This window comes from Pempheris klunzingeri, chromosome 12, assembly GCF_042242105.1.
Source record: "Pempheris klunzingeri isolate RE-2024b chromosome 12, fPemKlu1.hap1, whole genome shotgun sequence".
NCBI lineage: Eukaryota > Metazoa > Chordata > Actinopteri > Acropomatiformes > Pempheridae > Pempheris > Pempheris klunzingeri.
In genome coordinates this window covers 9009125-9025538 of record NC_092023.1, presented here as the reverse complement: position 1 = coordinate 9025538, position 16414 = coordinate 9009125, and the positions used below count along the sequence as shown (strand labels likewise).

Genomic DNA, 16414 nt, shown 5'->3' with positions numbered 1-16414 from the left:
GAGGCATTTCCTGTTAGACTAACCTTGCTACACTAAATTAGCATCTTGTGTGGTCCAGAAGTTGTCTGTGAATTAGGTTTACATCTTAAAATATGTGAGTGTAAAGCCACCTCAGAGGGTTTTCTTCGCTAATGTTAGCACCACCAACAACAATAATACGGCTGTCATGGAGACGCAGCTTCGTATCCCCGCGGCCTCCTGGGAAATAGATTTCGGACCAGATTGTAATAGCCGTTACATCGCGGCTATTGCACTACAACTCCCGGCATTCATTGCGACAACATCATCGCGTTTCTTAAATGTATCCGCTTGCCGTTCCTGAATTATGGTGTAGACTAAACTCAAAGCACGGATTATGTATGTAATTATTAATTTATTTATCAGTATAAATGCGCTTTATGGTTGGTGTATTTTATATTGATTTTTAATGGCGAAAATGGTTCATATAAATTGTAGGAACTATTATTTGTGACACTGTTGGTGTAGTCGAGAATAATTCACAGTAGGACCTAAACAGTGACAGATAGCGTGATAGTAACGTACGCAGACATTAGAAAAGTTTCATTTTTTACCTTTTGAGTCTCTCCGACAACGATGATATAACGTCGTATACTCAAAAACAAGACAAGGTAAGACTGACTGACACTTTGAAAAGGTTGTTCTAAAAAATCAATAGTTTAAATGGCCGTCTGAACCTTTAGCTAATGCTAATACTTCACAAGAAACAGTACTTTGGCAGATAATTATTCTGTATGTATGTGCATCACTTTGGCCTGCTGTTTTTTTTTAATCAGGTGATTTTTAAAGCCACTACAATGGACCCCTTGCAAAGGAGAGTAGTTCAGGAGGACGTGGTTCAATACAAACTCTTCTCAGTCCAAGCAGACGGTTCAGTTTCACAGCAGACCGAGGAGCATTTCACCCATCTGATAGAGGAGGTTTTGGCAAAGGTTGCCCCTCTCCTGGTACAATACATCTGGCAGCATCAGTCATTCAACCTGAAGTATCATCCTGAGAAAGGTGCAGTCCTGTCAGCACCTCACAAATGAACTGATTTAAATATGAATACAGTTTGGCTGTACTAAAGACTTAAATATGTTACTTTAATTAACAGAAGGTGTCCCTGCTCACATTGGGGGAAGCACCCAGTTTGGGGACAATGTGGAGGACGAGTGGTTTATTGTTTACCTCCTGCAGCAAATCACAGGGGCCTTCCCAGAGCTGGCAGCCAGGTGAGACAAAATGTGCTTTAAAAGTAATTTTTAAAAAAACTGAATGATTTCATTGCCATATTAAAGTGCTTAAACTTTAAATGGATCACTTTTGCTTCTAACTTGCATTTAATTCTTTGTGTTTGTGTAGAGTTGAAGATAATGACGGGGAGTTTCTTCTGATTGAAGCAGCAGATTATCTCCCCAAGTGGCTGAATCCAGACACCAGTGAAAACAGGGTGAGCCAACCAGATGAGATGGCAGTTACGATGTTCATTGTCATTTGTTGTGTATATTCAGTTTTTGTTGATTTAAGATCCACACTGGCGGGTTTGCTTGTGTTAGCCCTTTAAAAACTTCCGTAATCCAACACTTACAATCAATTTCACCTCATTCATGTTACAACATTCACACATACTTTTTCCTAATAACATACAGTAGTTGTCAGTGCAAAGCTTCCCAGCAGTCAGCTCTTCAGTCTCAAATGTTGAGTGTATAAGCTTTAGTCCATAGGAAACAAAGCGTCATTACAAGAAATGGATCATGTAACTGTGACAAAAATGCATCTCACTGAATGTTCTCTCTAATAATCTTACTTATTGTTTAGTTTCAAGTCTCTGCAAGCCATAGTGGAGTGCAATTAAGCACTTAATAATAATAACACATTTTATTTATAGAGGGCTTTTCTAGAAACTCACTTTGCAAAAGGTTACAAATACATGTTAAATTACACATTTAATTATACTGAAAGGAAGGAGATCAACCTAAAACCTGTCAGTATGATTTGGAAATGCATTAGTGAGTAATGGAGCAAAACACGCCAGATCATTAGTGTGCTCCTTTGTGTACAATTACTCTGCTCATTGTCTGTATTTACTGTAAGCTTTCATTACACCAATCATTCTCTTTTGCAGGTCTTCCTCCATAGAGGAGAGCTGCATATTCTACCCTGTCTCTCCAAATCCATTACAGTTGGGGTCTCAAAAGATGTGGTGCCCAGTGTTGCACAAGCTCTAGCCCTGCTCTCCACCCACCCAGAGGCCTGTCGGGCAAGCCCTAAGATTTGCTCAGCCTTGAGGAAGCGCCTAGAGGGGTGAGAGTACCCTCAAGTACCCTTTCAGCAAGGGATGATCCAATCCTCAGTATCAGTGTCTGTCTGAGATCAGCATTACATGATAACAAAAGCAATAACAGCACGTTAACAGCCTTGTAAGTGGATAAAAATGATATCCGACTGGTATCAGCAGATATTAAAAATGGATATCAATCTGTACTTCCCACTTAGGTACCCAGAGAAGATTAAAACGGGCCTCCATCGCGCACACTGCTTTATACCTGCAGGCGTTGCCGTGGTGTTGGCACAACGACCAGACCTGGTCGCTCCTGCAGTGTCAGCGTTCTACCTGCGGGATCCAGTAGATCTGCAGGCGTGTCGAAGCTTCAAGACCTTTCCTCCTGACACAAGAGTCCTCACCTCGGTAAACACACTTAAAGATTCATGATTGCAGCGGTTTAAGCAAAGAAGGTTTAACCTTTTTCTAAAAAGAAAATATTCTTCCTTCAAAATATTGCTTTTCTGTTGTGTTATAAGCGTGTTTATTTATTGCACAATGTCCCAACTTTTGTGAAATGTCTTCAAAACCTTTATGCAAACCCTAACCTTGTACCGCTGTATATATTTCCAGGTAACATTCACGCGCTGCCTGTACGCCCAGCTGCAGCAGCAGCAGTTCACCCCAGACCGGAGGAGTGGCTTCACCCTGCCTCCTCGCTCTCATCCCCAGTACAAAGCCCATGAGCTGGGCATGAAACTGGTCAGCCATAGTCTGCCTTTCCTTTTTGTTCTGATCTGTCTTTTGGATGGATACAATTCTGCTTTCGTTATGCATTTGGTAGGGTGTAAGGTGGCCTGCAATGAGCAAATGAGCTGAGATATTATAGTTTGTATTTTTCATTGCATATGCATCAGTGCCTCCTCTTGTTTGCTGTGTTGACAAATTTGACCAAACTAACTAAGTCTAAAACTGATGACATTATGTATATATTTTTATTTTAGTTGGGCCACAATATTGTTAGTTTTTGTTTTTTTCTTAAGTCCAATTTTTGTTTTTATTGCAGTAAAGTAGAATGCTTTTCCTCACCTACTTTTTTTATTTCAGTTTTAGGCCACTACAATAACCTTAGTAATGAGGGCGTCTCTCTCTTGTCTATGCATGTCTTGCTCCTAGGCCCATGGCTTTGAGATCCTGTGCTCTAAGTGCAGGCTGCCATCATCAGAGCCCGATGCACCCAGCAGCTGTAACCCTCAGTGGAAAGACTTCATGGTCAGCCTGAAAAGGAACGGCTACTTCCGGGTTAGTTACACTTTTTGAACAGTGAAGAAGGGTAGCTACTGCCCATGCTTGGAATACTAGATTAGACATACAATTCCACATGGATGGAATATACTCAGCATTTTCACTACAGCAGAAAGTGTTTCGATTTTATTGTTGTCAAATGCAGGGGGAACTGGAAGGTTCAGCGCACTACAGAGAACTAACAAAGTCTGCAGAAAACTTCTTCAAACAGTCCGTTGCGTCAAAATCCAGGTGAGCACTGAGGCTTTACAGGCTTGTGTACATGACTAACGCTGTGTGTGAATGTGCCCGACTGGGACATCCGACTATCTGTCTGAATGTACCTGTTGTGTACGTTGTCTCAGTGCGTCTTCCCCAGGTGAAGAGGTTCTCCAGCTGCTGCACAGCTGCAGTCCATTCAACTTGGAGGAGCTGAAGAAGCAAGAGTCACAGCTCCCCCAAGAGGACAGTGAGTGAAAATCAATCTTTTAACTGTGAATCACTCAGCACTGGCAATATTTGTTAGGAAGGACATAACCCCTCTCCAATGTGTAATTTACTCACTTCAACATGGTTGACTTTTGCATATATTATCTGCTTTACTTACTTACAATGACGTAAGGCTTGTATGACCTTGCCGGAAAGTAAACATTGCCTTTGGTCTGTCTCTGCCACCTGGGATTATCTGCCTCCTGCCAGTTCCTTTCAGTTTCTGTCCTCTTGGTGTGCATCCCTCATTCTCTACCCTGTCTCTCTTTCAACCATTTCCCATAATTAGTTTTGTCTTTGTGTCCGTCTCCAGGTGACAGCTGGCTGGATATCACAGCTCAGGATTTGGAGCGTATATTGCAGGACAGGAATGGCGGCGGGAGAGCTGATGTTGGCAGCCAAAAGTCCAGTTCCACCAGACACACACCGCATGTCAGGGGTGCAGAGGAGAGCAGAAAGGAGACGGAGGACGTCAAGGAAGAGAAGGAGGACGGTTACAGCTTGGTTGCAGTCAGTCAGGGGATGAAGAACTTCCTCAATGCCATGTCGTCGCATGAGGGAGCTGAACTGCCCTGGTGAGATAGTCCAAATGTGCTGTAAATGCTAGTGCATTCACATTTTAGCATGTCTACCTAATTTATTGAGATGCATTGCCCCACCAACAGTTTTTCAGTTCAGGTTTCACATTGTTTGCCTTTGTTTTCTAGGAGTAGTTCGACTCAGCCTTTTAGTTTTGATCCTGACTCCATGGCCAACGCATTAGACAGACTACTCGGTATGTAGAAGTGGAGCAGAAAAAATAAGGTGCCCCAGCTCCCTCTCTTTACTAAATCTGTCCGTCTTTTAATTTTTTATAGGAGGCAAAGAAGATGAGCTAGATTCAGATGATCTAGATGATGACGATGAAGAAGAAGATGAGGAAGAGGAACAGCAAGAAGAGGAAGAGGAGGAGGAGGAGGAGAAAGAAGAGTCGTCTGGTCATGCAGAAATGAATGGGACAGAAACTTTGGCTGGTCTCAGAAGCTACATGGACCAAATGGATCAGGAGCTGATGAGCACTAATATAGGACAAAGCTTCAATCTGACGGTAATTTATGATTAAGATTACACCCTTTTCATATCCCTGTGTGCCTCCCTCCGTTTAGCCTTAAGATATTATTGATTTATTAAAGAAACACAGCTGGAGCCTGAATCAGAGCAATTTACTATACTACTATATTTGTTCTTTCCACAGAATTTCAACAAGGCTGGTTCGGACAACGGCTCCCATCATCCCTCTGCCACAGACGGTCTCGTGGGGGAAGGAGGGGTGACAGAGACTGAGGACGAGATCCAGCCTCTTGACGTGGACCTCAATCTGGTCACAAACCTGCTGGAGTCCCTCAGCTGCCAGGCCGGACTGGCCGGGCCGGCTTCTAACCTGCTGCAGAGTCTGGGTATACACTTACCACCCAACTCTGACCCCTCATAACAGACAAGAGGTAGACTCGGATGACAAAATCTACAGTTGACCAGGCTGTCTGCAGAATGCCGTCATTACTCTGATAATACCTCTGTTGGCAAAGCTCATGGATGTCGAAGATGCCCTGTAGAGCTTTTATTCTAAACAAACACGGTTTTGTTTACATTCAGTGTTTCTCGGCTAAACTGCGTTCACTTTAAAACTGTATTCTGGATGAAATGAAGCAGACATTTCCTACATCATAAAATATTAGCCCTTATCTTTTTTAGATGATGTTCTGTCCCATCTATTATGTATGAGGGTGACATGTTTAAAAAGAAACGCATTTATCATCAGTTGGTTGCAGTGTAAATACAGATTCACGTCTGTGGAGCTATGAATCTTCATGTTTTCTTTCATAGTGCACACTTCAGCTGTAAAGACCAAGGCAGGATAAAGCAGGACTCTACTACAGAAAAGGTGCTCTCACTCATTGAGCGCCAGCTTTGATTGAAATCACGGTATACTGAAAGTGTAAGATTGAACAGCAAGTTATACTAACTTACGATTTTGATCAAGTGAACAGAGGATTTTTTTTTTTTTTTATTCATGTCGCCTCGTGTAATGTTGGATTGTGCGCACTGTTGGTGGCTTGTGACAGCACTTACTTGGTTCTTACAAACAGAATAAATATTTTTGGAAATAAAGTCTTATTTCAGAGTCTTTTTGGTTTATTGAATGTATACAGATTGTCTTTGGTGTAACATCACTAGGTAGTTCAACATTATCGTCACATTTTAATTAAAACATAATTTAGCTTCTGATAATAACTTAAAGTAGACTCAGAGAAATTGGTTAGCACCATTTAAACTGTCAAGGATCTGAGTTAAAATATTTGGAACACCGTTAAGTAAACACTAAAGTGGGTTCAACTGTTTGAATCCAGTACAGCCATCCTGATCCCCATCGTCTGTGGTGGAAGAAAGACTCTTACTTATGTAAAGCTGATGCATCCACAGTAGTCATTATACAGAATGGCCCTTTTCAGTAAAACGTTATTGCTTGTTATCCCTTCTCATCTGAAACAATGTCAGTCATTCAAGGATAACTTCCACAGAATTTTAGTTGGAAAATGTATCTAATATAATACTGTAAAATAAATTATGTCACAAATACAGTAGGGTCCAAAGGTCTGTGTCCTCTATGAAGACCTCTCAGTCAAGACTTTAAAAAATTATCCACATTTCTCCTCCGATTCACTCAGTTTCTCATGAATATACATCAGAAAACTTTAAAAGATACAGGTTTGTTTGATCCAAGCTGCTAATTTGGATGTGTTTCATTATCAAAGAGTTGGATTTGAAACTGCTGCTCTGCCATTAAAGCCACGGTCGGTCTACCATTGTTGTTAAAAAGTACCTAATGTTCTTTCCTCAACTGGAACAGGGCGATCTTTGTTTGAGTGCTTTGGTCTTCGGGTGCTTTGGTTACATTTTCTGTCATCTGTCAACTGCATCACTCCTCTGACAGTCACGTATGGGTGATTATTTTACAAACAGCAGAAGTGACAACTGCAGAAAGAGACATACATTAAGGCTACAGAGGCAACTCAAAAGGCACTAGATAACACTAAAGTTTTTTTCCCTAAAGACTGCATGTGTTAAACATATCACAACAACACAACTAAACACATGCAGTATGTTACGCTTATAATAAATCTAAGAATATAGTCTTAAAGTTGTTTTTTTACATCATTTCCAATTGATGTAATCGTGAATTGTGAATTGAGACCTGTCACGGTCAGGTTAGTAAAAAATAAAAAGAAGAAAAAAAGGTTACAACAGGTCTTGGATTGGTCTTTTGGACCCAACTGTAAATCATTACCTTACCATAGCATATGCAATATGCTGTCATAGGTCTAAATTTTTATGTATGTTGCTTTTATGCTGATACTCAGTATTCATCTCAGCTGGCCATAATGTAATATGCCTCAGTAACACAGGTCATGTTACTGTGAATGGAAGAAAGAAGGTGAACTTGTTGTTCTTGTCCAAATAAATGACGCTGTGGTCAGTGATGTGGATTAAATGACAATGTCTGTATGTCGTGCTGAGGCAGTACAAAACAGCCAATAACTTTTCTTCGTCCTTTCGAGTGAAACTACGAGAGCTGCAAGAACAGGTGTCCCAGCTGCCTTGCTGAGTGCAGCAGTGCAGCAGCAAGCGGTGAGAACCACAGAGCCGATACGACGACCACGAAATTCAGCACCATCCCCAGCAGGAGAATAGCCAGCAGGTATCCATGGAAGAGCAGGCTGTGCCAGTTGCCCTTACTCAGCACCTGCCAGGGCCCGTCCGGGTGCAGCAGCCACAGGAGGCCCAGCACCCAGCTCTGGTTGACCAGCTGGGTGTAGTAAATGTCAAAAATGGAGGTTTGGGCATCAGGGGAACGGTGGCGCTCAGCCACATACACTTTAGCCAGCCAAGTCAGAGAGAGACTGTGGAGGATTAAAGCCAGAGGTGCATACATGTACTCCAGAGGCTCAATACCTTCCAGACTCTGGGAGGCTGTAGAGAGAAGTGGGGGGGGGATTGATTAGAGGTTGTTGTGAAGTGAAGAGCCATCAATCTCACCTCTAAATAACATGTTACCTGTGATGACAAAACACGTCCCACTCAGGATGGAGATCAGGACAGAGATGTGGATGGATGGTGAGGGTGACAGCTTGAGGAGGAAACTAAAGCCCATGGTTATCACAGGTAGCAGAGGCAGGGTCAAGGGGTAGAGGCCGGTGTACAAGCTGCTAGCTTTGGCCCACATGGCCAGCACAGCGTGGATGCTGCTACAGATAGCTGGCACCAGCACCCTCTCCCCCAGGGACCTGGAGTAACGCTTCAATGGCACCAGATCCAAGACATGGAGGAGATTTAAGACTAAGAGAGAGACCACAACCTGGAAAAGATAGTGTTGATATAAAAATATAAAAATGTAGTGATGGACATTTAGTGCAGACTGCAGAAAGCATTAAGCATAGCAACATCTGTATCTCTGAACTGAGAACTGAGATTTCTCTGAAGCCCAAACAACATTTATAAAACTTGCACAGTGTTTTATACCAAAGCTTTATCACATTTTTGACATTGGTTTAAAATTCCTGACTTGCATGCAAATAATGCCAAACAGTAATGTGCTGATTCTTTGCCTTCTCATCTATTTTGCTAGGTTTCTTTTACTGTAAACTGATTAACTTTAGGTTTAAGCAGTTTGAAGACATCACTTGTGCTGCGATGGACATTTCGCACTATTACCTTACTTACTTCTTTTATAGGCCAAATAACCAATCAGCTGTTCATAAAAATAATATTTTCATTACCTGATATCTAATATAATTGTAGGCTACAGCTCTAATCCATATCTTCTGTAAACTTATCATCTTTCATTATATTAAGACATTTTATTTCATTATAAAGAATGAAAAAAAGGATAATGATAATGCAGGTTTTATCATATTTAAAATGCCCCATACCTACTCAAACACGTCCTCTTGCTGAAGCATAATGTACATGATTCATGACCGAAAATAAACACTTAAATGGAGGACAATGATCCGGGATGTGTTTATATGAAGTGGAATATACCCATCCAGCTCCTGTGATTATTATTACAAGTAATGTGCACAGTGAATAAAATGCTGCTTTAACATAAGGATTAAAGCAGCGTTAACCTATTGACTGATCTCTTTCAGTCTTTACAGCTCCTCCCAGTGTCTCTGACTTGTAAATCACAGGTGTTTGTTGCCTTGTTGAGTAAAACCACCTTACGTTTTGTCAACCACAGCATAATGTAAAACCTATGTCATGTCATAAATCATAAAACCTTCTTTTTCAGTGCATTTACATCCCATCATTCACAAAGCTAGTTTCAGTTTCAACCTTTGGAGGGGGTCACATTCACAGGTCAGGCCTTCGGTCAGCCATTTGGTTAAACATCTATCATGCGCGAGTGTTTATCGACACTGAATCCGTCCTGTCGCCCCCACCAGCACTGACATTAGCACTACTACACGCTCTGTCCTTCCAACTAGCACACAAACAGGGCAAACACCAACAGAGTTACAGTACAGACAACACTTCATTGGAAATGTATGAGGTTAACTGCACCAATGATTTACAACAATAAACAAGTTAAACATTTCTTTGTGTTACACTTACACATCACTACTATTTTTTACTTCTTCACATTAACTAAAGTATGTGTGATTTTTTTAAATTCATGTGGTATAAGACTTTTGCCTGTGTGTGCTGGTAGAGATAGTACATGTGCATACAAGCAAAAACTCAGCTGTCAGGACACACAGTACACGGTGTAAACTAAACAGCAGGTAGTGTGCAGAGCTGCCTCTCTTTCCACCATTAATAAAATGCACAGGTGCTGTTGGCAAGCAAACAATGCTTCCATTTTTGATTGATTCTGATTAAAATGTTGAACACGCCAGGCAGCGGGCACCAACCTGGACAAAGCAGAGAGCCACAGCATACGGGTAGTGGTACTGTGGGATGAAGATGCCTGTCACAAAGTTTCGGAGTTTTTCAGCCAGGCCATATATCACCACCACGGCCAGGCAGAGGGTGGGAACCAGGGGCTTCAGTGTGTGATTAGACGAAAGACTCTTTGTCGCGGAGGCACTCCATCCCCTCCTCCACCTCCATGAACTGCACACAGGAGCAGATGTGAATCATGCAAATACAATGACATTCATGTGCTGTGTAACTTTCCAGATTACACAGCTGTGAATACAGTTTGGTGAGGATTGTTTTCTTGTTTAAATAAAAAAAAAAAGAAAAGTCAATTTTACTAGGCCAGGAAACTAAACTGAGATGAGAACTGAATTACTTCCAAAGAAAAATTCAAAACCAGCTTGTCCTTTAGCTAATGTTTGACCCATTTTGCCAAGCTTAATGTTTCATAATGCTCACTAACTGCAGAAGGTTGATTTGTTTGGCTGACATATAACCACAAAGTATTATACAATTCAAAATAGCACTCCACAGTGCAATATTTGATGTTATAAAATGAACACTGATGTACTGTGTATGTATGCAAATAAACATTGGCTGTATCAACACAGTTGGTTTTCTCATTTGTTTGGCTCCCAGATAAACAGAAATAATACATAACTTGGAAAAGCAAACAGGATTACCTTTTACGTAATGGGCATGTCGTCATTCTGTGGTGTCTGAAGAGAAGAGAAATTCACATGACGATAACACTATGAACTAGTAGGACACTCAATATGTCCTTGAAAGCACAACAGAAACGAGAACCCTATCTAACCATTAGCTGTAACAGCTATTAACAGGTGACCGCTGCACCTATTTTCAGTTTGAAAGTTAAAAAATGACTCATAGTTCATCGTATCATATCTTAATTTGGATAATGTGCAATGACTGACTAAAGTCTTTCAGTGACTGCAGTCTTTGCCCCCTTTTGTACTCATTAGTAGCACTGTGACAAGACAAAATACAAGATAAAATTAATTATCTGCTGCAAATTCCTCATCATAAATACGTTTCTATATTCTGAACTTCATTACTTCAACGAGCAGCACTTCATGTGTGACAACAGTGCCATAAACCTGAAGCACCTGAAGCTGTTGAAGTTTTACAGCATATTATAAGCAGTAAAATACAGACTACAGGCTTACATTAGGCCAATCCTCGTTTTGTTATCATCTGTACCCCTCCAGTGTAGGTAAATTGTAGACCTATATGGTCCTTTTGAAATAAACCACAGCAGACACAATAAAATGCCCCCCCCCCCCCCCCCCCCCCCAATCCTCTAGTACTGCTGATGATTAAGTAGTGTTAAAAAATACCTGCAGTATAAATTTATTTAAGTTAACAATAGCAGAAACAATCGAGATGTTAATGATAATGTGCACTTAAAGAGGCCTATCATAATAGTTATATGGATAAAATGATCATTAACAGAGATCACAAGCTTAAGGACAAATATTTTAAAGTTACATTGGCTGGACCCACTGAATGCCTCCAACTCTTGCACAAGTAGAACAACATAAAGTCAACAGCTTAACCAAGAGTGGGGGGGAAAAAAACATTTGTTTTTCTGACAGAAGCAGGAAACCCGTGGAGAAACAAGCGCGACATAAACACAAACTTTACTCACCATCTGAAATTGCTCATTAAGTCAGATTTCATCCTGTAACTCCTGTAGTTCCCAGTCCGTCTGTGGCTGCTCCCACCGCCACAGATCACCGCATTTCCATGATAATAATGATGATAATAATAATCAGTATGTGTCCTAAGGAGCGCCTCTCTGTCACCACTGCGCCGCTCTCTGCTGCGTTTGTTTCCCCGCTGTGGACTTTGGTCTTGGTCTATTTGTCCTCCTGTAATTAAAGAAGCAATCTGGGTGGACAGTTGTTAAAAGTCCGTTTCTCCAAAAGACGAGCAGGCAGCATCTGAGGAATCCATTAAGATCTCCATGTGCGGACACATTTTATTACACATGTTGCAGGGCAGAGAGAGAGAGAGAGAGAGAGAGAGAGAGAGAGAGACAGATCGCAGCCTGTCAGCCTCATGGGGGAGGAATGTGAATCTACCCTGTGAACATGTGATGGATGTAACACTGAGTGCAGATCTTTGGTTTTTAATCTCTGATGACCCCGAGCCCTGTTTGTTTCCAGCTTTGACGCCTGTTTGTGACATCCATGCCAGGTCTTCTCCAGCTTCCCCATCCGGATCCACGGAGGCGTCATGGAGTCCATCATCGACCACATGGCTGCATGAACGAGGGTCTGCTTGAGCAAACAGACTCATCAGACCGAGAGCATGGAGCTCTGTGCACACTGGAGGTCAAGCAAACACTGTAGCTACAGGGTGCATGGGGGGTGGGGGTGCTCTGACTGCTACTATAGCAACAAGCCTGTAAGATGTAGAGGGCTCTGGGTGTCATTTAGCATGACAGAAAAACACACCAACAGTAAAGTGGAGTTTGGTTATTGATCATATTGTAACCAGTGGCACCTGCTGTCTGCCTCTGGTTGGGGCAGGAAACAATAAAGCGAGTGAGGTGAGTGGGCAGGTGTTGATGATTGTCTGCGTGAGGCCAGAGAGACACGAGGCTTCAGCTGAGATTTGTGTGGCCACACAGTTTTTATGGGGGGATTGATTTCCTGCTGTGTGTGAGGTGCCGGTGCAGCAGGTATGCGGTTTTTAAGGATGTTTATTAAAATGTTATTCTGCTTTGGGTGTGTTTAATCAGTTATTTAGTCATTCATTGTGTTTCTATTGTTTGTGTTTTTACAGTGACTGTGCACTGTCTCCTGCTGTCCTTTTTAGGTTCCTTTTGTAGGATTTGTTTTAGTTAGTGCCCTTGCAGGGCTCGTGGGTGTAAAGACCTGGGGGAACAATCTGTGAGAGAGGACTAACTTCCTTTAATTTTTGTTAATTGTTTTGTTTGCTTTTATTTGTTTACTCACTTCCCTGTTTTAGATCTGCAGTGGGTAATTATTAACTAGAATCCCTAGTAGTATTTTATGTGTGCTGGTTGTAGTCACGTGTGAATTGATTGCTGTGCTATTCTGATATGAATTGATGTGCAGTGACATTTTAAGCATGCAGTGATTTTCACCCCTTGTCTATCGGGTTCATGTGCAATAGGTATTGATAGTATACATAATCTGACCCCGTTTGCATGAATAGGATTGTGATTTTATGATATGCACTGTGGATAATAAATATTAACATTTATACACCTTCATTCCTTGTTCTCCATTGTATTTAATGATTGGCCTGTGGGGTCAGGTTCAACAATATGTTACATATTACATGCAGGCACATTGATATGTATGATGGGTGTGCACTGATATGGATAAATATGTGTTCAAACTGATATAGGTGCTATTCTTCACTGACCTTTCGCAAAGTGCATGATTAATGCACTTAAACAGTGTTATTTTAGATGTGCTAAATATGCTAATGATATATCAATAGTGCCACTAAAGATATACTTTAATACAACTGAATGTACTTGCCCGTACTATTTTGAGACCCCATTAAGATGCACTGAAATATACTTGAGTATTTTTTCTTTAAGTATGTTTCAATAGTTTTTTCCAGATAGCTGTTAATGAACTTGTAATTTATTAAAGGAAATATAAGTAGTTCACTCAAAATGTGTCAAAATGCATTGTATATATGACTTAACGGAATTTTTACTGACTTTAAAAGGCAATCAAAATATAAGTGCCCTCGAAGTTGAGATATATTTGGAATAAATTGTATTTTTAAAGTACATAAGTACAGACAAGTACGTTTAATTGTATTTAGTAGCTTGGACACATCATTAGCATATCAAGTAGCCTACAATGGCAGTAAATCGAAACTAGTACATTAATCATGTTTAAAATTGAAGTACAATAAGTATACTTAAATGAAGTGTATACTTGAGTGTTTTTGTATTTTTACCTGGATACATGAAGCTGTTAGATATGAACTAAATCAGGAACACAACAGGGGGCAGTCATGCTCTGTTTTGATGTTTGCAGACACATAACCTTCTCTCTCAAGGCTTTGGACACCTGTTTGTAGGCGTCAGGCAAATAAAATTAGACAGAATACAATTAGACAACAGATATTTTGGAAAACAGAAAAAAAATAAATAATATTCTTAAATAAGTCTGTCTTAAACATTTCACCTTAATTCTCCCCTATTCCTATATAATATAATATAATAATAATATTGTACATTTTACTCCATTCTATTCATCCATCTATCTATCTGTCCGTCCGTCCGTCTATCTATATGTCGAATGCTCGATCTGTACTACTGGTGGTAGCAGCAGGAGTAATCTAGGCCTAGATTGTCTTGAAACCTAATAACAGAAATTAAGTGGAGTGGGCAATTGAAACAGAATTAATTATCTCCAGAAAATGGAGATATTTTAAAAGAACACGAGGTATGCATTGTGTCATAGTCTGTGCCGTGGAGAATGAGCAGTGAAATGCACCAAACCAGCTGCACTGAGCTTGTTCTGCTGACATATGATAATACACTTAAAGGCTTGTCAACTAGAGTCAGGAACTTGGGTTATCAACAGAGGATGATGGGAAGTCATGAGCACGAGAGAGGCACAGAGAATCAGGCGGGGTGCTGTGAGGAAAATGGGGATAACGGGGGGTTATCCCCATTTCCCTTAATATAAACATAATTAAGTGAATAGTATCCTGCTGTTTACTTTCATCTATCCTCCCTTGTTCCTTCTCTCCTCCAGTGAGTGAGTTCATTGCAGGAGTTGTCATAAATTGGTTTTGTGTTTAGTCTCCTAAAATGCTGCTGTATCTTTATATTGAACTTCTCTGTGTGTTTGAGCCTCTGTGCGCGTGTCAGAGTGAAAAACAGATGTAGATCGACCTTCAGAGAGCCTGTCAACACCTTCCCACTGTGAGCAGCATCTGTGGCAGAGAGGTCAACGCTACAAACAGTGACCATTCCTCCATCAAACCTATTCAGAGCAAAGGTAAAGGGTGTATTTTTACTCTCTCCTCTGTCTTTACACACAAACAACATGTATGCACATATAACTACACACATGCAGACACTGTGTATTTCTTCTGCCTGCAAACAGGTTGTGACCCCGCAGCAAGTGCACAGCCTGCTGAGCACAAAGTCCTCCTTGTATGATCTTTATTGAATTCTCATCCTGAATTGTTTGGAACTTTTTGGAAAAGCATGTACAGATACTCGAATGTTTGTTGTCTTCTTCACCATAAGGGGACCTTAAACAATGATGTAAGATCTACTATCTGGTTTTTTAATTTTCCAACTTAAAGGCTATTTTTCTTCCAATCAATAATGAATTGATCCTAGTCAGCATTGTCTGTGTATCCAAAGCCTGATAAGCTGTAACTTATTCCTTTGTGCCATGTGGCTCCATTGTTGTCCAAAAGCAGTTAGAAACACACAATAAGTGAGTCACACTATTGCAATGGCTGACACATTTATTAGTTACGATGAAGAAGACCACTATAGTGTTTTTTTTGTTTAGTTGTTTAGTTTACAGCGGCCTGGCTCTATGGTTGGTGATCTCAGACTGTTGTTCGTTTGGTTGGCCCACTACTTTGGCTGTGAAAATCTGAAATCTACCTTTTCCTCTTGCTGTCTGTGTTCTGTCTCTGTGGAGGTTTCTATGCATCTCTGTGCCCATTTCAGTGACCTCCAGACGACTTCCAGCGCTGTCTCTTCCAGCCAAGTGTTTGGGGAATAGACCCTGTCGTCCTGCTGGGAGTGGATTCACCATCTATCCTTCAGAGATCCCTGAGGAAGCTCTCTAACACGGCTCTCAGGCCTCTGACTACCACATGATCAGTAATCTACACACCACACATGGTCAGTGCCACTGATGCTTTCTCCAACGCGCTGTGTTACTTGAGGCTGCGTCTGATGCCCCGCAGGGTGAAGGAGAGGAGGGCATGCATGGCACCCACTGTGTCAACTGCTGACCTGTGAGGGGCAGCTGTTTGGGAGCAGCATGACCTCCCTGGATGACATCCGATGATTACTAAATTAAGAATAAAAATGGAAAAGAAGGATTGAGAGGAAGTTAACACACAGTTCAGACTGAGAAACGTCTAAAATGAGCTGAATGAACAAACAGCTGGATTTTGTACTGCAAGAATGACTCTAAAAGTTTGGCATTAATCTTCAGCCCCCACACAGCCTTTCTTGAACTATGCCTCAATAACAATAACAATATAGACGTTCAACTTTGTGACCTCTCTATGACTCAGTACAATACAATCCCTATTTTGACACGCTGCTTGATGAAAGTTGATAGAGCGTGTCCATTAATAAAAGTGCGTTTATAAAGCTTTACATTGCAAAGATTTCTTCTCTTCAGTTCAGCTGAGTCATGC

The 16414-nt window shown here is 41.1% G+C and overlaps 2 protein-coding genes across 4 annotated transcripts; one reads left to right on the top strand and one right to left on the bottom strand.

Annotated features, from left to right (window-relative positions):
• Positions 1-557: 557 nt before the first annotated feature.
• Positions 558-6184, top strand: ecd (ecdysoneless homolog (Drosophila)). The gene is made up of 14 exons (XM_070840761.1): positions 558-629; positions 795-1020; positions 1115-1232; positions 1363-1450; positions 2126-2304; positions 2497-2689; positions 2897-3025; positions 3440-3565; positions 3714-3799; positions 3913-4016; positions 4350-4611; positions 4744-4811; positions 4894-5123; positions 5271-6184. Exons 2-14 carry the CDS (start codon positions 816-818, stop codon positions 5505-5507), a joined length of 2025 nt encoding a protein of 674 aa, XP_070696862.1. The 5' UTR covers positions 558-629; positions 795-815; the 3' UTR covers positions 5508-6184.
• A 51-nt stretch (positions 6185-6235) lies between these two features.
• LOC139210670 (solute carrier family 35 member D3) lies at positions 6236-11977 on the bottom strand. 3 transcript variants are annotated; one of them, XM_070840763.1, is made up of 6 exons: positions 11664-11977; positions 10678-10713; positions 9988-10189; positions 8129-8429; positions 7167-8044; positions 6236-7128 (listed from the first exon to the last, which is right to left on the bottom strand). In XM_070840763.1, the coding sequence occupies exons 2-5, from the start codon at positions 10701-10703 to the stop codon at positions 7638-7640; spliced, it is 936 nt and encodes a 311-aa protein (XP_070696864.1). In that variant the 5' UTR covers positions 10704-10713; positions 11664-11977; the 3' UTR covers positions 6236-7128; positions 7167-7637. The 3 variants fall into 3 exon arrangements, with proteins under 3 accessions (XP_070696864.1, XP_070696867.1, XP_070696865.1); XM_070840764.1 differs by having other exon boundaries at positions 7117-7128; positions 7159-8044; XM_070840766.1 differs by lacking the exon at positions 11664-11977 and having other exon boundaries at positions 10678-11011.
• Positions 11978-16414: the final 4437 nt, after the last annotated feature.